At 41.4% G+C, this 23,745-nt stretch overlaps 1 protein-coding gene across 1 annotated transcript in view; it reads left to right on the top strand.

Annotated features, from left to right (window-relative positions):
- Positions 1–23,745, top strand: part of CA10 (carbonic anhydrase 10) — a 273,558-nt gene that overhangs the window by 94,250 nt on the left and 155,563 nt on the right. The window contains 1 exon segment of the mRNA XM_040081363.2: positions 7,937–8,079. Coding sequence (XP_039937297.1) covers positions 7,937–8,079 — 143 coding nt within the window.

Below are 23,745 nucleotides of genomic sequence, written 5' to 3'. Positions count from 1 at the left end.
CCTACAGAGATCTGAATTCAGTGTATTGGAATAACTATTACACAATCATTGAATCACTAAGTTTGGAAAAGGCCTCTGAGGTCATAGAGTACAACCCTTAACCCAACACCCCAAGTCCACAACTAAACCATGGCCTCGAACATCTAATCTACACACTTTTTGGATGCAAAAAGTGTTGCTTCTATAGTTGCTGCTAAAGCAGAGTCCTTGCCTTGCTCAGACACAGTAATTTCACACCAGATACCTGTCCACAGCCCTTCCAGCACCCAGACTTTTGAGTCCAGCGTGATTTTTATTACAGTCAGGCAATTCAGATGGCATACACAGTACACCCCTGTTTCCATCCTGGGAAAATTGTTGGCTCTTCTCAACACAAATGCAAACTGTTCCATGCAGGCAATACCATTCTGCTTATCTGCAAGTTTGCTGTCCCTATGGAAGGATATCCTCCTGGGATGCCATTCCCTCATTGCTTTCCTCTAGAGAAGGGAGGCTTATATTTATTTCAGCAAATCTGTGTTACTCATCACCAGAATAGCTCTCAATTCTTGCTTTATTGTTCTAGCTGCTTTTATTTCACTGCTATTATACATAGGTTTGGTAAAAGTCATCAGAATTCCTCATCCTTTTATGTCATGCTGATACCCAAGCACCTTCATCTATCTCAATATAAATCGTTCCCAGTAAATTGAGAAGAGAGCAGCTGCAATAAGATACAGACTAAATAAAGATGCCAGAGATTTCTGCACAGGTATAAAATATAAGTAATCTGCCTCACCATATAGCACACACACACACAGATCTGTTGTCCGTACTGTGCCAGCACAGAGAAGATATAAGCTCTGAATTTTCTGTTAGAAATTTGAAGACATTGATCAGACACAGACTTGTGATCTGATGTCTGTGTAATATGTTTGCAACAACTCAGCTCCCTAGCAGTGCAAGTTTAGGGGAATTTATAGAGGAAACAGAGATGACACAATCACTATACTCAGGCTTTGGGTACAATAACATGGAGCTGGAGCACCTTGTTAAATGATATTTTGAGCTGGTATTTGGCCTGCATGCAAACTAGAGAGTCACAGTAGATCCTGTACAGAACAGGTAGTGTATAAAATGCTTCAGAGGTCCACACACAAAAAAGAAGCATATTCCACACATGAGCAGATTTTTGTGGAAATACAACATAATTGTGGGAGATACTGTTTCAATTAATTTCTTAAGCCCAAGTAGAACCTTGTCTGCTAGTTAGAATAGCAGGAATAAAAAATAATTCATATTTTTATGTTTTCTTACATTCATACACCTGATTTCTTCAGACTAAATAGTTAATTCAGTACCTGTGTTTAAATTAAGCCTTGGCTTCCTACATAAACTGTCGCCCTGTTTTTTCTGAGTTTTTTAAAGCCTTCTGATTGTTCATAAGATGAAGTCAGTCTCTTTAGTTTCTGTACAATATTAGGAGCAGTTTTCCCTTTCTCTAACACATGGTAACATAGACAAACCTTTTGTTTTTCATTCCCTGTCCTTTGTTTGCATATTTCTAACCTGAAAACAATTGTACCTGACAGCTGGTCTGGCCATTTGGCTGGGAGGTGATAACCCCAGAAGCCAGTCCACAACCAGACCCACAAATGTATAAAAAGTAAGAAATAAACAGACAGAGGGCTCTCAGCCTTGGCTCGGCCTTGGGCTCTCTCTGAGGAGCATCTCTGCCCTGCAAATCTCTGGTATCCGTGTGATTGCTTTGCATGCTGTGATCACAATGAACCTTCTTAGATTTTTCTGTTACAGTTCAGAATACTTTTAGATCAGTTTGGGCATCTAAGCAGCAGAACTCATTACTTAATTAAATGTAGTCAGACATTATTAATGCTTAATATCCCCATCCAGTAGTCAGTCAACTTAGGTATGCAGTCCTAAGTCAGTCATCTTAATTAACCTTGGTCTGAAGCACAGGCAGAATCACTCTGATCAGTGGAGTGAGTGTAGCAGTGGGGAACTTTTCTCTTTGTGTGCCCAGAAATAGAAGCAGGAGTGGAGAGGTCCTGAAGCTCAAGTCTGGGCTGTTTAGAGAGGAATCAATGATTTCAGATCAGACTCACATGTCTAATGACAGCTGTAATCTTTGCAGGGCAATGCCACGCTGCTGCTGCTCCCTCTCCTCAAGTTCCAGGCTGTTGTGACAGGCACAGCACAGAACTCAGGGTTTCTTGTCAGAAACAGGACTAACATTAAAAAACAACCCCTCCTAGCAGCTCTTTTCCAGTGCAACTTTTCTGGGTCAATCCAGTTGCATCATAAATTGGTTTGCTATCAACATTAAGATAATGGGCCAGCGTGTTTGGTTTACTGTTTTATTGCACTAACCATTGTCTAGGTTTTTTATTTATTTTAAAAACTTGCTAAACACTTGTTTTTTACCAGTTCCAGGAGTATTTCTGACTGGAATGCTGGGGGTTTTTAAAGTAATACTGGAAGCCATTAAAGCAACAGATTCCCCATATAATATTTTCCCCCTTGATTCTACAGCTCATTAATTCATTTTTTTTTTTAATAAGACCAATAACACAACAGGGAGATTCATCAAGGGAAACCAGGCTCTCTAATTAACCTAAAATTTTATCTTAAGCCTCTGTATAAAAGGGATTTTCTCCCTTACAAAAGCTGAATTGAGCTGCTATGGTATTTCTCTTCAGAAAAGATACAACTAGTTCTGAGATTGCTTGGTTTTAGTTACACTACACTTTATTCAATTTCAGAGCATTAGCACTATTTTTTAGTATATTCTGTGAACTTCTCTAGGCTTCTAATTCCACAGTGGAAGTATGAATTGACTGGGAGGGGCAAACACAGAAAAAAAAAAAAAAAAATTAAGACCACACTGCCAATTTATTTTTCAGATCCTACAAAGCTTCACTTATTTTAAGGGCTTTCCATCTGACCTCCTTTGGGGTGGTGGCACAAAGGGTTTGTTACTCAAATAAAAGACTACTGACACAATTTGATGTGGGCACCTGCAATTCCACCCATTTTGGGTGCTATTCCCTGATCATTGCTTTCCATGGCCGGAATGCTGTGAAGCATTCTACTGTCATCCGTCCTCTGAGATGCTCATGCAGTATATCCTAAGAGGAGTTGCTGATTTGATTGTCTGTCTCAGATGTTAAAAAAGATAAGTCACCAACAAATTTAAGGTATGAGTAACACATAGTCACATGAAATTTGTATGCAAGGCAGCTTTAAGCTCTGCTGGCTGCACCATGTCAATTATGGCTGTTAGAGTTCACCTGCACCTGTAGCATCTGTGGCTGCACAGACATACTTGTGCCAAGAACAAAAGTCTCAACTGAAAATTGAGTTTTCAGATATGTTGTAATAAGAGTGTTAACATCTGTAGATGTTACATCTGTAGATGTTAACACTTGAACTACTGCACCAGGCCACATCTAAAAAACACTTTCCATCACTCCTGCGCAGACACAGGGAGGTTTTGCTGTGCAAGCAACAACCTAAAAATTCCCTAGAAAGTTTATCTAATTTTGTAGAAAAGTGACATGAAATGTATATTAACCCAACCAAAGTTTTACACCTACACTCAAACTTTGAAGGCAAAGAAAACCCCTGAGTTGTATAAAACACGTAAGGAAAACACCAAGATCACCCTTGTCCTAGGGCTACACTAGTCAGAAGATATTTTCCACCTTTTTCCCCTCCAAGGAATATCCTCTCAATGTGTGTCTTGGTTTTGAAAGACAGTTGACTGCCAAGGAAAGCTAGAGCTTCCCTTGGAATGGAGAATGTAAACTCCTTTCCCTCCAAATTATTATAATTTTGCAATTAGGGGCTTTCAGACAAAGGTATGGGAATAGGAGTAACAGTTCTTTACTAGGACTATTTAAAAAAAAGGAAAATACAAATGTAGTAATACAAAAAACCAAGCAAGCAAGCAAACAAAAATCCTGGAAAAAGCCCTGACAGAGTCAGGGATACGACCAGCACCCTGTTGGTCAGGGTGTTGGAAGCACTCCAAATAAGTCCTCCTGGTGTAACAGATGTGGTTCTGTGGAGTAGAGATGGTCCTGTAGTAAGTCCAGTGGTGAAATTGGTCCAGTCTTCCTCCGGGCATCCAGTGGAAAAAACAGATACCTCATGTCCTTCAGTCCCAGTTTTTATCTAGTAGGGACAGTTGGCTCCTCCCCTGTTTCTGCCCACCCAGGGAGGCAGTTGTCGGGGGCTCCTTTTCAGGAGTTTAAATTCCCCGGCATTCAGGTGGTTTTAGAGTCTTTTTTGCCCTCTGCAAAGCTCTGTGCCAAACCGAAGGAAGAGACGGATTTTTCAAGGTTGCATACTTCGTTTATTAGTTCTTATCTTACAATTTTCTCAGTCCAACAAGATGTTTGCCGCGGCTTGGACTTCTCACGTCTCCCCCCAAGCTGGGTTGTCCTTATCTTTTACACTAATTGCTACGTATTTCTTATTTACTATTTCTCACCAATGCCTATCACTAATACTAAAAAGGTCATCTCTACTCTGACCCAATCCTCACTAACTACTTTGTGCCAACGTCACTGCAGAAATGGAGTGAGGGAACAAAAAGGAAGAAGAAGGAGACAACGCCCCAAAATCTCCATCTTGCCCCATTCACTTCAATGCCAAAAATCCCAAACCCACTGTTTTTTCACCCTGTGATATACTAAACTACTATTTTTCACACTCTTGTGGCCTGCAATGCTTCCTGCAGTGCAAGAAGCCTTTCCCATGGACTGCAATCAAATCCAGTGTCTCTCTGAGCTCTGGGCTCTAGGCTGGGGTCCCAGACCCCCCTGCCCAGGTCCCTGACCCTCCAGGGCAACCAAAGGAATGCCCTGGACTCCAACACTCCCCCACTGGGTGGAGCATCTCACAATGGGATGATGGAATGGGTCATGTCGTTGGTGGGCCCCAAAGGCCCATTATCAGAAGATGTCCCCCTGGAGGATGGAGGGGTGGTGAAAGAGAGAAGAAACACTGCCCCACCTGGTTTTAATGGCTGGGCCATTATCAGAAGGCATCCGACCCTCTCCCCCCTGGAGTTATAAGAGAAGGATAAAACATCTCTCAAAAAACAGCTTTCAACAGATGCAACAGAATACACATTTTTAATTACATTATCCAAGACAATGTGTTAAGCCCAGTGTAAATGTGAGGTTAAATCCAGCCAATATTCCATATATCTCCCACTAGAGTAGCAAAAAACTGCTATCAGGAGCAAACATTCACACTACAAAGTCCTGCATCCAACTGACCACAGTCTGGGTTTGGAGGCTTTGTCACACACAGTTTGGACATGAGAAGAATGTTTGAGGCTTAAAGGCTGTGAAAACTTTTAGCAACATGTAGAAAGGAAAAAAAAAAAAAAGAGCCAAAAAAATCCTCACAAGAAAATTGTGACATTTCCAACTGCTACACAAAAGTACAGAAAAATTCTGACAGGGTCAAAGTTGCAGACACAAATCAAAATATGTCCTTTGTGTATCTTGTAATTGCACTCCACTCGTCTACAGAAATGTTTTCATTAGCCAAAGAGAAGTCCAGGTTGATCTTGTCTGTAAAGTGCAGATGAGAAGCAATGGGACCCTCAGCTGCAGTTCCCTGATATGCAGCAATATCACCTTTTTTTTTTCCAATTAGGAAATGCAGGAAGTAACTCAGTTTATCCACAGTCAGGGTTTTCTTCTTGTTCCAAGTCATTGCATGCCCAGGAAAGGAACTTGTCCTTCCTCACCACCAGAGTGACTTCTCCAACAATTTTTTTTTTTTTTTAATTAAAACTTTATCTAAAGAAAGATTTGGGTGAACAGAACAGATATAGGTAAAATCTTGTAATGGTTTTAATTTCGAAAACTGGGCAGAAACACCAATTAATGTATTGGTTTCACATTCACTAAATTCTGGTCTTAGTACTCACTCTTTTTCTGTAGGAGAGAGACTAGGAGAAAAACAAAGCAGGCTCAACCTTAAAAATTAACAAATAGCTTTATTAACACACACTAAAATAATGGAAAAAGAAAGTTGGGAAAAAAACCTAAAACAAAACAGAATGAAACTCCAAAAGCACTCTTCCCTCCCCTTACAAACTGTTAACTTTCCTACAAAACAACATAAAGAGACAAAACTCGTAAATTTCGGTCACTTTCACCATTTAACAATAGTCTTTCATCAATTCTTTAGGAGAAGAGTCTCTCTTAGAGTCATGGATCCCACTGACAACCTAGAACAGTTCTCTTGTGGGTTTTTAACTGCCACAAAAACCAGCCGCCCAGGGAAACCTGCCTTTGTGACTCCTCCCATTAGCAGGTTCCCAAGCTGCTTATGGGTCATGGGTCTTAGACGCTTGCATATTGGGGTGTCAGCTTTTAAAGATGAATAACTAAAGGCAAAAGGATTCTTCATCTCATTGTACAGAGATATCTTCTCCTTTCTTCACTGGTGCAGAGGGCTTCTCATCTCTATCTTTGTTAGAGCATCTTATAGTATTATTATTACTTAGTCCATCACAAACACCTTTTCTCAAATCCACACACAAATCTAAACAATCATCTCCCCAAATGCATATCTTTCCCTTGATTTAAAGGTATAATCTAAATATAGAGTTCATTTCCATGGCTCAAATAAGAATGGAATAACCAACTCTTCAACCCTCTGTCCCAATAGTCTTTTCACTCTCACTCTACTGACTTCATGCTGTTTCTTCTTTATGTTCTCTCTGTCCCTTTCTTTTCTCTCTCAGAAAAGGGTCAGCCTCTGGAAGCTTCATGTTGCCAGGAAAGGGTTAAATCTGCCCAAAGTCTTTTCTCTCCCGTGGTAGCTCATGGTATTAGATGTTCAAGGCTGCGCTGGTGAGGGAGGAAGAACTCACGCAGAAACATCAGCGATCAGAACACCCAGGCAGTCTGGAATCACAAAAAAAAAACCTAGGCAGGATCATAAATGCCTTTTTGGCCCACCCCTCGGTGTAAATCGGGGCGGCCTCAGCCTAAATGGTGCCCATAGCTCTTATCAGGGGCCTGGTAGAGATCGATCCCTCCCTGCTCCAGGGAAGTTTGGAGAAAGTAGTTGTTGTAAAGCATCAGACTCTCCTTCCCCCGCCCTGGGAGTCGATAGAATCCGGCCAGGCCTCAGGCCAGCTCCTTCCCAAAGGGGGGAAGCAGCAGGCCCAACTCGCTGTTACCTGTCTCTCTCTGGCCAAAGGAAAGAGGGAAAAAGCCCACCTACAGGAAATCAAGGGGTCTTAAATGGTACTTCCCAAAGTCGTAGCTGACAATTTTCAGTGGTCAAAACAGATGCCAATATTCCAACTAACCCTCTGATAGGTCCCCGTCTTTTCTAAAGCAATTCCCAGGTCCTGACCCGGAAAATTATTCTACATTCCTCTGTAACTAAAAACCCAAACTGTACTCACCCATGACAAACCTCAAGAGAGCAGTCCTGTTCTCCATTTTCACAGTGTGTGTTTCTCTTACAACAATCCTATGGGTTTTAATGAATTTCTCTAAATATTTTAAGTATTTTTTTTTTTTTAAAGCTGAGTAGAATGGAAGAGTTTCAGTCCAAGGACACATGGAATATATGCAAAGTTAACATAAGGACTAGTGAGTCACATTCCTATTGCTCAGTAAATATTCCGTAATAGCAAAGGAGCTGTTTATTATTGAACCTGGGATTATATCTGAGAGGAAAAGAACTAACCCATCTTCTTTTCTGATACAAAATTATATAAAACCATATGTTTTCATCTTGTTGTATGAAGTTTTGAATTTCAAATGCAAGATGAATTTGCCTGTTTTCAGCCTGCTTTCAAAGTTTGTGTGCAGACAGTCTGAAAAGTTTAATTACTTGGCCATCTGCCTGACATGTACTGTCCCTTAAACTTGCACTTTCTTATATTTTGCAGTGCCCTCCTTTTGGGGTTTGGTGAACTCAGCTTGGAATCTTTGCTCTGTTGGTAAAAGACAGTCACCTGTCAATATTGAAACCAGCCATATGATTTTTGATCCCTTCCTAACTCCTCTTCGCCTAAACACAGGAGGAAGAAAGGTAGGTGGTCTTTCCTGTTCTGGTGTATAAAATAAATGGAGTTAGTAGACTTTAAAAAAAAAAAAAAAGCTATATTTTATTTTTCTTAAGTATTTACTTTCATTTGTCAGCTCTGAGGCAGAATTACAATGTGTGTTTTAAAGATTCTTGTCCAATCACTGAATTAATCAATTCTGCTTATCCACCTGAAGGACTGATATTTCAATTCTGAAATTATTTTATGCATAAAACATCTTGAACCTTTTAGCAGTCCTGGCAATATTTATTAGTTTATAATGGTTTTGTGTTGCTTTTCTTATGTTGGGATGCCTAAAAGGGTATTTTAAAGTATTTTTTGCTTATTCCATGCAGGCAGTTGTTTCTGACCCAACCTGTGTTACAGACCAATGCAGATGAAAAGGCACTGTGAATTAGAGTATCAGAGCAAGCAGAGACTCCAACTGTTACAGTGTGTTAATTGGGTTTATATTGCATTTCATTTTTATATTAGGGTTTGTAATGTTTTCTATTGTATCCCCTGTCCCCGTTGGAAACTGTATCACATGGTTTGTCCCTGCTCGGCACAACCCCACTGCCGCCCCCCCCCCCCCCCCGCCCCCCCCTCCTCCTTCCACACTGAAATGTAACCCAACTCTGTTCCACGCCCACCTTATCCCTGATTGGGTAGTGGCTTGTCCCTGCCTCTAGGCCCGTCCCCCCTGGGAAAAATCCCCGGGACTGACAGGGCCTCAGTCACTCTGGGACTGGACAGGGACGGGGAAGGAGCTAAGTACTGAGCTCAGGCCGACGGGGGCAGGACCCCTAAGAATAAAGCTGTGATATCCCCCCGGACAGAGAGCAGGTTCTGTGCCTTTTGCCATCGACGGTCATCTGGGTCTCTCTAAAGAACCACCACATCCAACAAAAGATTGTTTGAAAAGATTTCTCTTTTCTTGTTGTCATGACAAATGAGATGTCCACTGTAAACAGCGTGACATTCTAGGAATTTGTTCTGTACTTCCCTGGAGTTTCTGGTGGCACATCAGAATTGATATAAGTTTTGTTATAGATGGGTGTGCTGGCTTGAAGGCAAAACCAGCGAGAGACTCTAAGTCAGAAAAAAAACAATTTAATAGGGGAGGAAAAAAAAAAGTAAAATAAAATAAAATAAAACACATGCAATGGTACAAAAGATCACCGACAGAGTCAGAATACAACCTGAAACCGTGGTGGTAGCAGTCTAGATGAAGTGGTCTTGTTGAAGCAGTGTTCTTGCAGAAAGGTCTGGTAGCTCTTGTCCTCTGGGAATCCAGTGGGTACAGCTGCCTGTGCTGTCCCAAATCCCAGATTATATCCAGGTGGGAATGCTTGGCTCTTCCCCCTGGGCGGAGCATCTCACAGTGGACTGATATCATTTTATTAGTTTTGTAATGGGTCCTTGATTGCCCATTAAACAGAGACAGCTCCTGGAGGGAGTTATCTATGAGTTATGCAGGAAGGCATTGAGGGGCCATTAACAGAAGATGGTCTGGAGGGAGGGGGCAAGGGAAACAGTGGTGCACAACTTAGTTTCAACATTTCATGTAGATGGTGATAGAATACATACTTTGGGCACATTTTACATTGTAACCTAGGACAATGGGTAGTGCAATGGTTGTCTCTCACAATTAAGGGTTTAATATTTTGTGAATGTTAAGGGAAGTTTTATTGATATAAAGTTATGTTATTGTGATATCTTCTCCCCATATTCCTCTTTCCCCTCCCCCTCCTGTTGTCACTGGACAGCCTTAGTAGTTGGGGCATTTGGGGAAAGGGCAGGCTTGTTACTAAGAGGCACAGCATGGCAATACCTGACCTCCAATCAAGTTGCAAGAAAGTAGTCTCCATCAATGGACAGCAAAGAAGAGTTGACAGATGGACTTTGGGAGGGGTAAAGGTTACCTGATGCAACACCAGGTGTATAAAAAGGTGGAGCAGCCATTTTGTGGCCAAGCAGATGGCAGTTTAGTCTCATGCTCCCAGTGCTGTAATTTTCCTTATTCAGTATTTTTGTATTATTTTGTAAAGGTTTAATAAGCCTTAGAAATTTTAAAAGTGAGCATCATTTCTCACAAATGGGGACTCATCCAGGAGTAAAACCTCCTCTCTGTGAACCTGGGAGATTTTGAGAGGGAGGCACACACCCCGCCAAGTTCAGGAGCTCAGTTGACTTCTTTTCGGGTCACTGAGAATTGGCAGGTTGACACCCTGGAGACAACAAAAGACTGAATAATGAAAAAGAAGAAGGGGAAGGTGAGTACCATCCTCCCAGTTGCTTTGGCAAGATTGTTCATCTGTAATCCAGGTGCACAAACATCAGCTCCAGGCAAGTAGTGCATGGGATCTGTTCCTGGTCCATTAGAGTGTAAAGATACTAGATGGTTGGACAGATTGGCAGGGTGGGACACGAAGTAAGAGGAAAGCGAGGAACTGTAAAAGGCCAGGACTCGTGTGAAAGAAAAAGGGGCAGTGAAGAAACTGCAGGCAGGACACAGAGCAAGAGGGAAGCAAGAGAACCATGGACAGCATGATGCGAATGAAAGAGGGGTAGAAAAGTGGGAACAGGCGGCGATGGGAAACGCCAAGCAGCAGGGACTGGAGGCGCCAAGTGTAGTAGCGCCCGGCAGGGCTGACCCCATTGAGCATGGTTGCCAGGCTGAGGGAGGGGGGAGGGGGTGGGGCATGAGACGACCTGGGTAATGGCCAGCAAGGACCCAGCACAGTAACTCCTGTTGCTTGCCAACCCAGCAGAGGCAGTGCTGAATGCAGTTCGCATACAGCACTGCTGAGGGTCAGGAGCTAGCTTAGTTGTGTGGAGTGGCTTGTAAACCGTGAGCAGGAGCTGTACCGTGTGGGTGGCAGCCAGCGGGGACCTTGCACAGTAACTCCCAACACTTGCTGACCCAGCAGAGTCAGCAGAGTCAGTGCCGAATGTAGTTTGTGAGGCACTGCTGAGGGTTGGGGGCTGGTTTGGTTGTACTGGGGTCTCGGAAACTGCAAGTGAAACCACGTGGATAGCTCTCAGCATCTGCCCCGTGCTAGCATGCTGAAAGGCACTGGGGTGCCAAAATACAGTGGCTTCTTTGTGATCCGCTGGCATAAAGCTGCGCAATCGCAGGGGACCACATGAGCAACTTTTGGCAGCTGCCTGTGCTAGCACACCGAAAGACACCGGAGCACAGAGCTGCATTGGTGAGAGGAGCAGCAGAGCTGATCTGGTGGTATGGGGGTCCACAGATTGTAGGTGAGTTGCTTATTTGCTTTTGTTTTCTGGGAAGAAGGTAAAGTTATTTCTCCTTTCTTTTCTTTTTTTCCTTCCTTTCTTTTTCCTTCTTTTTCCTTCTAGCTGGTTGGCTGCTTGGGAAGGTGGGCCTTGTTGAGTGGGCCTGTGATTGGCTGCTTGGGAAGGCGGGCCTTGTTGGGCAGGCCTGAGGTTGACTGTCAGGATGGGATTAGGAGCAAGTAGGGAACCCCCAATAGGAGAAGGAGAAACTGAAGAGGTACCAACAGATATAACCCCATGTTGGAAAAACCCAGCTCTGCAGAGACAGGGCAACTGAGAGGTGTTTTTAAAAGATTTTATTCCATTATCAATCTTGTAGATGGGTGAGATACAAGAGATGTAAAACTCAATTCCATTCTATCAGAAGTCAAGCTATTTCATTTTTACAATACCTTATAAATGCTTTTCAACCTATTAGCTTTTGCCACATAATGCTGCTATTACTTATAACACCCACCACCTATTATTTTATCCCACATTGTCTTATTACAATGCATCTTTCACAGTTCTGATATTCCAAAATATCTGGTCTGTATGCAAGGCCATTGTTTGAAACTTGTTTCCAGTTTAATTTCTCTCTGAGCAATGTCTTCTCTATTCCATGGCCTTTCTAAGTCAGCACACTCTAACTCAGAGTTTGAAGACAGATATACAAGATTATGTGAGCTTTCAGTCAGGCTTTGAGAATCCTCTACAAATCCTTTTCTCACATCTCCGCCTCTTTCTTGGACTGTAAAAACTTTTTTGATGGTTTTATTTATTATTTGCTGCACACAGTGAAGTGCACAAGGTATTATTACTAGTATTGTTACTGTAATAATTAATACATATCAACTTATTTTGTAAAGTTCTTTTAGTTAAGGTGTAAAGTTCTATTTTCTAAATAAGTTGTCTAATTGCGATTTATTGTTTGTTTTTATTTGATTTTGTTAAATCTTGTAGTTTTTGAAGCTGTTTGTGGATGGATTTTGAATGGTCAGATAAATTTATACAACTCATTTTTTTAAATTTTTTACTGTTATGTGTATGTACTAGTAAGAGAAAATTGTGGTGGTTTTGTTCTGTAATGTTGTATATCTAACAGCACTAGTATTTGTTATTATATTACTAATTACAATGGAAGTAGCATTGATTTCTTTCACACTTTGTTTAATTGTTTTAATGTTACAGTTGAGGTGTGTTGAGGTAAAAATAAACTTGATGTCATTTGTTTCGTAAGGTTTTAGGGTTTAAATTTGTTATTACCATTTTCTTTTTAATGATGGCCAGACTTTTTTAAATATGTTTTTTCTTGATGGCCTTTTCAATATAAGGGTGTTATCACAGTAAGCTGTCTGGTGCTATATGGCTACTTTTAATTTTTGAGGGAATGCCCTGCTAGTCTCTATCTTCACAAAGGAGCTAATTTTTTTTTTTGGCAATTGCTGTGGGAATTCGTTAAGATTAATAGCCTTACCTTTAGGGGGTCAAGGGGCAGTACAATTGTACCAAAAACTTGAGGTTTTGTACATAGGATGATGGGGAGTAACATTTAAGTGTGGATTTTTCTGATACTGAAACATAGTACAAAATTCTATTGCCAAAGAACTAAGAATTTCCAATTCTTGATGTTTAAATGGTGCTTTAAAAATATTAGGGGCTTAATGATACTAATCAGTTACGGGATTTGTCTCATTGGCAACTGCACGCTAATAATAGTTACAGTTAGGTACTGGCTAGTCTTTGGTTGGTACTGGTACACTGACTAAACAGGTCGCAAAGGGTTTATCTGCACTTGAATTAGTCAAACATATGGTGTCTGAGCTTGCTGACTTGGCTAAAGCAACTTAAACATTTGTTTTGGGTTGATTTACAGGTATATTTGCGTTGTGAAAGTAAGTAAGTAAAACCAATAAGCACTAATACATCATTTGATTTAACTATGTTTTTGTTCAGCTACTCTTGGTAAAAGGCTTTTCTATGTATTTTATTTTTTAAGTAAATTTTTTGGGTACATTTGGCTTTTGTGTTTTCCCAAATTTGTTTAGGGACTGGCCAACTATAAGGCATTAAATTGTCTTGTTTGCACTCAATTTTGAAAATTTGGATGTCTTGGGATTTTTTTTTAACACGATGGAGAGTAGAGTATGTTTTTGCTAAAAGAGCTCTACAACACTAAAGATTTTTATAGTTTTAACACTGATATAAAACTTAAGGTTTGCAGTTCTTGGAGGTTGAGTATGAACCGTAATCTCTTTATTTGGTGATATTTGTCTGCTATAGTGGCAGGCTTTGCACCTCTCTTGCGTTGACAGTTTTTTGTAGAAACAGGAGGCTGTACAAGTTGACAATTATGGCAAGTGATAATAATGGCTTTTGCTTAACTTTTAAAGATGTGAAACATTTGCATGAGTGCTTGTACATTTTGATGGAAAAAGGTATGACTTAGGTTTGCTTGTTCAAAAATGTTTGCCAAAGTGTTTGAAACAACTATTGTCAGTTTGTTTGCTCTTGTATTTCTTTTTGTGATGAATCTTGGAAGTCAGGAATGAGGTTTGATACAAGAGACAAAATACTGGTTAGTTTTGTATTGCAAAATTGTATAAAGACATGAAAGTTAATGATAAAGGGTATAATTTGTAACCTTTTAAAACTGATCTAATTTTTTTTATTAATACTAGTAACATAAGATGAATCTGTAATTAAATTAAAAGGTTCTGAAAAGAGCTGAAACGCTTTAACTACTGTGGCTAATTTAACAATCTGAGGAGAGTTTTCTACTATTTGAACATTTGACTTTAATGTTTTGGTCATTTGATTTTGCCATACTTTTACTGATTTGTGTGTTTTCTCTGATCCATCAGTGGAGAGAGTTATAGGACTTAAAGACTTTACTTAGTATGGGATTTTTTCTAAAACTTAATTTTGCTTATAACAATTTGTGGTTTGTGTAATGAACAGAACAAATAATTTAACAATGCATTTTGCAAGTCTTTTGAATTTTGTAAAGTCTAATCAAGGTAATCTCTTTTTATAGGTATATAAATAATCACAAAATCTTGGCTTGCTATACTTAGCAATCTTGGTTTGGTTCTAATTATGATTGGAGTTGTTATTCCTATGGTTTAAAAATTGTTTTTGGAACGTATAAGAAAGAAAAATTCACTCTATGCTTAACAAAGGATCTTTTTTAGAAGTGTTCTATTGAAAAATGAGACCATAAAGGTGCATTTTTTTTTAGCACTAAGAAAAAAATGGCTTTTCTGGAGCACAACAGTGTGCTTGTCTTTTTTTAAAAGCTTCAGTGACTTTTTCAAGGGCTTTTTGAGCTTTAGGTGTTAAAGTTCTAGGAGATTTGATGTCACAGTCTACTCTTGATAAGTTAAAAAGCAGGGTAAGTTCACTGATAGTGATTGCTAAAACAGATACGATCTAATTAATTTCTCTTAAAAATTGTTGTAAATCTTGTAAGGTGTTGACACTGGTGTAGAATCGTATTTTCTTTGGTTTGATTTTTCTGTTTTCTTCAATCGTAAATATTTTTAGGGTGGGATTTCTTGTATTTTTGATGTAAAAATTTCTAATCTAACATTTTGAACTTCAGTGATGATGCTGTCTTGAGTTTGTTCTATTTCTTTTTGAATTGTTGCTGCATTGATTAAATTGTCTATGTAATGTAAAATCTTTGATTGTGGGTGTTTTTGTTGGGCTGGAGACAAAGCTTGTGCTATAAAATATTGACAAATTGTGGAAGAATTTTGTATCTTTTGTGGTAGAACCTTCTAGTGATATCTTTGAAGTGGTTCTCTTTTATTGATGGTTGGAACTGAAAGGGCAAATTGAGGAGCATCTTCTGGATGCAGTGGAATGTTAAGAAAACAGTTTTTTAAGTCAGTGAGAACAAGAGACTAGTCTATTGGAATCATTGAAAGAGAAGGAAGTCTAGATTGTAGGCATCTCATGTCCTCTATCATTTCATTGATCTTTCTTAAGGTGTGAAGTAATCTCTAGGAATCTGAAGTTTTTTTGTGAATGACAAACACTGGGGAATTCTAAGAGCTATTTGTGGGGCTGCGTGTGACCTTTTTATAATTGTTTATTTACTTATTTTTTGAGGACACCTAGTTTTTTCTCTGCTAGAAGCCACTGACTCACCTAAACAGGGTTGTCAGTTTTCTATTATAGTTTTAGAATGGCAGATGCTGTCATGGCTCCTGTCAAAAACTCACTTCTATTTTTGTCCCTTACTGGGACAGTACATTTCTCCCTTACACTGTGATGGGCTTCTGTACCACGAAGGGACAGATTATCACTTCCCTTTGGGACCTGTAACAGTAGTAATGAATTTACTTTGCAGACAAAGTGTGGTTCCTTTAATCCCTGTGAGAGCACTCAGGGGTGTCACTAGATTTTAATTGCTTGGCTAAAACACATAAGAAATTACAGTGACATCACCACTAGTGTCTAGTATGCCGGTAATGTTAACTGTTTTAACAAGGTTTGTTAGACTGCAAGTCAGCTGTGGCTGTTTACTGCTAACATGTTTTACCTGAAGGATATTAGACGCTGGGCTAAAGCTCTCAAGTGGTATTTTTCAGTACGCAGCTCACTTAGTTAAAAGAGGAGTCTCTTGATATATAGCTTGCTTAGCTATATTCATTGGCAATGCAATAGCAATAGCTATTAGTGGTTTTGGTTGAATTACCACTGGTGCATTGTAAGCAAGAGCTAAAACTATCAGCCCTTCGTTACAATTCATGGAAACAACAGTTGGAAAAACTGAAAGTCTAAGAATTATGTTCTTGTCTTTGTCTATAATTAAGAAGTCTTGTCTCTGTTGTGAAGTACTAGTAACTCCTGTGGGTATATATTCATGTCAAAAGTCTTTTTTAAAGTATATTATTTAGAAGTTGCTAGCTTACATCGTGCCCTTTGGGGGTAATAAGTTGGAGTTGCTTGAGATATGACTGGTGATTTCACACATTGCATTTGGTTGGGGTTCTTTCTAGATATTTTCAGGTTGCCCAAGTTCTTTTGTGATTGAGCTGCCATTATTTGTTTCATCACACAGTGGTGCTGTGTGCTGTTTTTGTAGTTTCCTGACAGAGGTTCTCCTTCTGCGTCAAATTTGGAATGACAGTCGTTCACTGACAGTGGTTCACGTAATGCCTCCCTTTTCAACACTGAGGGCAAATATTAGGTAATTTTGCTTTTTTCACTGCCTTTTAACAGTCTTTTTTTAAATGACCAGGTTTTCCACAGTTAAAACATGGCCTTTTAATGGGCTCCATCTGTAAAGCACGAGGGTTTTTTCAATAGTTTTTGTCTGAGCCTCAAGGGCTCTTTTGAGTTTATCTCTCAGCAAATCTTGGGATTTTGGAAGTTGTTCTCCTAGTGTATTACCTTGTATGGTCACAATGTGCTGTGGAGTGCCCAGCTTGCTGCAAGCAGTGAGCATTTGTGGCATTGTTGGTGGCTGTTTTGGTAAAGCTAGAATGACCCTTTTACATTTATTATTTGCATTAGCCAAGGTGAGGCTTTTAGTTAAATGAGGATAAACTGCTTCATCAGGACACTGCCTTTGAACTGCTTGTGTTAAACAGACTAAAAAGGCGCCCTAAGATTCAGTTTTTGCTTTGAATTAGGGAATAGGCATTTTCATGGGTTTCTGCATGTTGCACAGTCAAAAGAGCCTTACAGGCTGCGTTTTTAATATCTCTGAGTACCTCCCTAGGCAAAGCTTTTGCTGGATCCTCTGATATATCATTTGGAGGATCTCCAGCTAATTGACCCATCTTAAGTTGGGCATTAGGACCTCCAGCATAGCTAGCTCTCTATCAATCTGTTAAGCTGCTTTCGCTATTCTAAGTCCTACAGAATACTGTGAGTTCATTAAAATCATAGACAAAATATTACAACCGTTTGAAGGTGTTAGGTCATAAGAATCATATATACTTCTCACCACATTGTTGAAATATGGGGACCTTAAGCTGCTGTAAGTCTGTAATAACTCCTTAATATCATAATGTGATACAGGTTCCCACCAAGGATTAGCATTATTTATCCCATACTTAACTGGCATAGCAAGGAGCTCTCTATATGGTGAATTAAAGTCTTTGTCTTGCATGACTTGACATCTTTTTTCAGCCCAATCAATCAGTAATTTTGAATTACTCTTCTGAGACAAGAGGAATCAAACCTGGTTCCCATTCTGTATTCATGGGGTCAGGATGTAACAGGTTAAACTCTTCCTCAGAACTGGAATCTGTTCTGCCTAATTTCCACATCAACAAGTTTGAAAATCACAGGTTTTTTTCTCACATTCCTCCCTTTTAGGGCAGCCAGAGCCTGTCCCTTTTGTAGTGTTAATAAAGCAGCCTCCCTCTTTTCTTTCAATAGAGACTCACTTCTCTTTTCTCAGGGCAGCCCAGACATCGTTTCCCTCTTCCTCTTTGCAAGCAGTAGAAATTTTGGTTTCTGTCCCTTTTAAATTGGTGGATAAAGGCAGGGGTGGAGGAATGCTGAGTGGGGAATAGGGTAGACACGACTGGGAAAATGGTGGAAGAATAAGTGGGAGTGGCAGGGGTTTCAGTGTCTTTGGGTTCAGGGTTTTAGTGTCTCTAGTTATTACCGAAGGTGAGGGAGGCTTTGAGGATGCAGTCAGGGACTCGTGGGGGGGGGGGGTGGGGGGGGGGGGGGGGGCTAGGGGTGGAGCGTGTGTTTTCCGGACACAATCGAGGAAGCAGGGGGCTCAGAAGGCATGGCAGGCTGTTTAAATACGTCAATCAAAGTGTGACATGTAGATTTGCAGTTGTATGATCTCAATTTATGTTAAAATATTGTAAAGTTTGAGTCCTACAAAATCCCACAGGGGGAAGGTGAACACAGAGGTATGATCTAAGGTTGGAAACTGCTTTTGAACTAAGACAGTAAATCTTTTAATACTTGTTTTGAAATGTTACAAGAATTAGATCTGATCAGAGCCTTAAGGTTCTTATAATTATCACTGGGCTCTTCGGGCATTTTGTGCCCTATCATGTTCACTGAAGCTTACCTGTTGTCATGCAGTAAGTGATAATATCTCTCACCCTCTGAGTCGAACTAGCAGTGCAGGCAGCAGTGCAAATCCATTTCTCACACCCCCAGATAACCCACTGGGAAAGACAGTAGCCCAGTGGAAATACAACCCCAACACCAGAGATAAGGACAAGGCTGAGATGATACAGTGCTGTATGATGGAGAGGACTAAAGAAGAAATTAGGCAATCATGTGCACTAGCCAAGGTATAGGTTGGATGAAGGGTAGATATGTTGGGCTTTAAACGTCTACATAAGAGCTAAGAAAACATTCAATCAGAAAGAGAGTGACTATTTTTCCTGCTGGGAAGGAGAGATTTCACCTTCAAGGGTGAGCATGTTTAAAGTATCAAAAAGTAAAGAATAAGACCCATTAGATTATTTTTCCCCTCTATCTCAACTGGCACTGACCACACCTCCCTTCCCCTCTGATAGACCTAGTTGAAATACTAGAAACAGAGTGGCACAATGAGAGGAAAGCAGGTAAAGGGATGGGAACCAAGCAGCGTGATTGTATCTTCTGAGAGAAGTACCACCAGGTGGGGTGCAGGGGGAATTAGATTTGTAACTGGACCACTCAGTACCTCTTATGTGAAGATGTTCAAGGAAGAATTTAAAAGATTACTAAAAGACCCCATTAGGTTAGCGGAACAGTTAGACCAATTTTTAGAGCCCAATATTAAACATGGGAAGAAATGCAATCAATAATTACCATGTTATTTATACCAGAGACAAGACAGATAATCCAGACAGCTAGGATATGGATATGGGAAAGGGAGCATATGCAAGGACCTCCTAGGAACCTGAAAAAAAACACAGTATGCCCTAATTGAGACCACAAAAACCCAGGGGAAGGCAAAGCATAGAAGATATAGAACATTATTTGAAAAGGGTATTGAAGAAGCTGCTCCACAAAGCCAGAATGCTCATAACTCATTTGATGAGCAGCAGAAGAAAGAAGAAAGCCCAACAGAGTGGCAAGGAAGATTGAGGAAAAATATGAGGCAGTATTCAGAGGTTGACACTAATACGGTGGCTACACAGATCTTACTAAAGATAAATTTTGTCACCAATGCTTGGCCACATATACAGAGACAATTAGAGAAGTTAGATGGTCAGCAAAAAAGGGGATTAGAGGCTCTCTTAAGAGAGGCACAGAAGGTGTATGTCAAGAGAGATGAGAATGCTGAAGCAAAGACCAGGTGTCCTGGTTTAGGGACAAATTTGGGAGAAAACCCCTGAATGGGATCCCTCTGGGAAGCAAACCTAAGTGGCCCCTCCCGCCAACCAGTCCAGTAAAAAAACTTTTTTGGAGAAAAGTGGAAAAAAACTATTTTACTTAACAAACAAAGTACATACAAGTATAAAAAATGAATAATATGAAATGATAAAACCTCTCGTTCTGGAGTGAGATGGCAAATTGAGAAAGTTCTTGCCGTGGGTGTAGCTCGACTCTCTCTCAGTCTCTCATCAGTCCCAGTCCCTCCGGCGCTGCTGGAAAATGCCAAGGTCCAGGCCCCGGTGGGCCGCAGGTGCAAGCCCCCAGTGCTCTCCTAGGTTTTTCAGTCTAGAGTAGGTTTAAAATTAAACAGTTCCAAGAAAAAGGAAAAAAAAACAAATCAGTCCAGGGAACTTCTCTGCCCTAGCTAGCTGAAACGAACTAAAAGGGAAAAAAAAAAAAAAAAAAAAAAAAAAAAAAAAAAAAAAAAAAAAAAAGAAAGAAAGAAAAAAGGGGGGGAAAAAAAAGAAAACAAAAAGAAAACAAACAAACAAACAAAACCCACCCCAAAAAAACTCTGTCCTGCAGTCTCTCCAAGCCTCCACCGAATACCCTGTCCAGAGAAGAATGTGGAGGAGTCAGGTAGTTTTCTCAAAACAAACTCTGCGCTTCTCCTTGCTCTTAGAACCACTCTTAAAAGCACAGAACTCAATATACAGCAGAAACAGAACAGATGATTGGGGTTACAAGCATCATAAAGTCATCCTGGGACATTCCATCCCTTATCCCCATATTGTCAATTTACCAAAACTAATACTTATATTCTAGCTCTGCACTCACGTATATCTATATAAAAACAATATGCAATATACAGCTGCATACAGTAGCAGTATCATTCAGCATACAGTGATAGTTACACACAGTTCTCACCCAACAATATGGGCTCCCTGCAATACACATCATGTGGTTCCATCTTTCTGCTTTACCCACCATGTGCAACCTGGTCCCTGAGCAAAGACAATCCCATGGATTGGTTTGTCTGTGCTTGAAACAGAATTGATCCAAACTGTCTTCCCTGGCAAACCTCTTACATGTACTACTGGGATTTTCTCTCCATCTACTGTATGTAGGGGCTTGGATTGGGCAGGGCCTGCTCTGTTGGTGGAACCTCGGGTGTTCACTAACCAGGTGGCCTTTGCTAGATGCTACTCCCAATTTTTGAATGATACCCCACCCAGTGCTTTCAGGGTGGTTTTTAGCAATCCATTGTATCTTTCCACTTTCCCTCAAGCTGGTGTATGATAGGGGATAGCCCAGTTGTTGATGAGGCTGTTCTTGAAATTAGTTCCATTGTCTGACACAATCCTCTCAGGGGTACCATGTCTCCAAAGAACTTGTTTTTCAAGGCCTAGAATGGTGTTACAGGCCGTGGGCTGAGGTACAGGGTAGGTCTCCAGCCATCCTGTGGTGGCTTCTACCATTGTGAGTACATAGTGCTTACCTTGGCGTGTCTGGGGCAGTGTAATATAATCGATCTGCCAGGCTTCCCCATACTTATATTTAGACCATCGCCTGCCATACCATAGGGGCTTCACCCGTTTGGCCTGCTTGATGGCAGCACACGTCTCACAGTCATGGATAACCTGAGAAATACTGTCCATGGTTAGATCCACCCCTCGGTCTCATGCCCACTTAGAGGTGGCATCTCTGCCCTGATGACCTGAGGCATCATGGGCCCATCGATCCAGGAACAACTCTCCTTTGTGTTGCCAATCTAAGTCTATCTTTGACACCTCTATCTTTGCAGCCTGATCTACCTGCTCATTGTTTCGGTGCTTCTCATTAGCTCTTGGGGACATGGGCATCTACATGACGGACTTTCACAGGTAGCTTCTCTACCCAACTGGCAATGTCTTTCCACTCATCAGCAGCCCAAATTGGTTTTCCCCTACGCTGCCAGTTGGCCTTTTTCCACTTCTCCAGCCATCCCCACAGAGCATTGGCTACCATCCATGAATCAGTGTAGAGGTAGAGCTTTGGCCACTTCTCTCTTTCAGCAATGTCCAGGGCCGGTTGGACAGCTTTGAGCTCAGCGAGTTGGCTTGACCCACCTTCTACTTCAGTAGCTTGTGCAACCTGTCTTGTGGGACTCCATACAGCTGCTTTCCACTTTCGTTTCATCCCAACAATATGACAGGAACCATCAGTGAAAACAGCGTAGCGTGTTTCTTTTGCTGGCAATTGGTTGTATGGTGGAGCTTCTTCAGCACATGTCACTTGCTCATGTTCCTCTTCATCAGTGAAACTAAAGTTTTCTCCTTCTGGCTAGTTTGTAATTATTTCCAAAATCCCTGGGCAATTTGGGTTTCCAATGCGGGCGCGCTGAGTGATGAGGGCAATCCATTTGCTCCATGTGGCATTGGTGGCATGGTGGGTAGAGGGAACTTCTGCTTTGAACATCCATCCCAGCACTGGTAGTCAAGGTGCCAACAGGAGTTGTGTTTCAGTGCCTACTACCTCTGAGGCGGCGTGAACTCCTTCATAGGCAGCCCAGGTTTCCTTCTCTGTTGGAGTATAGTTGGCTTCAGACCCTCAGTAGCTTTGACTCCAGAATCCCAGTAGTCAGCCCTGAATCTCTCCAGGCATCTTCTGCCAAAGGCTCCAGGACAGACCATGGTCCCCAGCTGCAGAGTAGAGCACATTCTTCACCTCTGGTCCCATCCTGACTGGGTCAAGGGCTACCATATGAGTGATCTCCTGCTTGATCTGGGCAAAGGCTTGTTGCTGTTCAGGGCCCCAGTGGAAATCGTTCTTCTGGTGGGTAACCAAGTAGAGAGGGCTCACAATCTGGTTGTACTCAAGAATGTGCATTCTCCAGAAACCTATGGCACCTAGGAAAGCTTGTGTTTCCTTTTTGTTGGTTGGTGGAGACATCGCTGTGATCTTGTTGATGACTTCGGTGGGAATATGATGCCATCCATCTTGCCACTTTCCTCCCAGGAACTGGGTCTCTCGAGCAGGTCCCTTAACTTTGCTCTTCTTGATAGTGAAGGCAGCCTTCAGGAGAATCTGGATGATCTTCTCTCCTTTCTCAAACACTTCCATTGCTGTGTTTCCCCACACAATGATGTCATCAATGTACTGTAGATGTTCCGGAGCCTCACCCTTTTCCAGTGCAGCCTGGATCAGTCCATGGCAGATGGTGGGAAAGTGTTTCCACCCCTGGGCCAATCGGTTCCAGGTGTGCTGCTCTCCTCTCCATGTGAAGGCAAACTGAGGCCTGCATTCTACTGACAGAGGAATGGAGAAAAATGCATTAGCAATGTCAATAGTGACGTACCACTTTGCTGCCTTGGACTCCAGCTCATACTGGAGTTCCAGCATGTCTGGCACAGTAGCACTCAATGGTGGAGTCACTTCGTTCAATGCACAGTCCACAGTCAATCTCCATTCTCTGTCAGATTTGTGCACAGGTCAAATGGGGCTGTTGAAAGGTGAGTGGGTTTTGCTGACCACCCCTTGGGTCTCCAGCTCACGGATCATCTTGTGGATGGGAATCATGGCATTTCGAGTTGTTCTGTACCTTCGGCGATACACTATCAAAGTGGCAATTGGCACTCGTTGCTCTTCCGCTTTCCGAAGACCTATAGCAGATGGGTTCTCTGATAGTCCAGGCAAGGTATTCAACTGTTTAACACCCCCTGTCTCTACAGCTGCTATCCCGAATGCCCACCTGAACCCCTTTGAATCTTTGAAATACCCATTTTGAAGGAAGTCTATGCTCAAAATGCATGGAGCTTCTGGGCCAGTCACAATAGGGTGTCTCTTCCACTCATTTCCAGTCAGGCTCACATCAGCTTCCACCAAAGTAAAATTTTTTGAACCCCCTGTCACGCCAGCAATGGAAACTTCGGAAAATGTGCTCCCCCGCATCTCTTAATGGGACTAATGTGCACTGTGCACCAGTGTCAACCAAGGCCTGATATATTTGTTGTTCTGATGTGCCAGGCCAACGAATTCACACAGTCCAAAAAACATGGTTTTCCCTAGCCTCTACCTGGCTAGAGGCAGGGCCCCTCTAATTCTGGTTA

The sequence above is a fragment of the Hirundo rustica genome, chromosome 18, assembly GCF_015227805.2.
Source record: "Hirundo rustica isolate bHirRus1 chromosome 18, bHirRus1.pri.v3, whole genome shotgun sequence".
In the NCBI taxonomy this organism is placed as follows: Eukaryota; Metazoa; Chordata; class Aves; order Passeriformes; family Hirundinidae; genus Hirundo; species Hirundo rustica.
The sequence above is the reverse complement of the archived record's forward strand: the minus strand, read 5'-3'. Positions and strand labels throughout refer to the sequence as shown.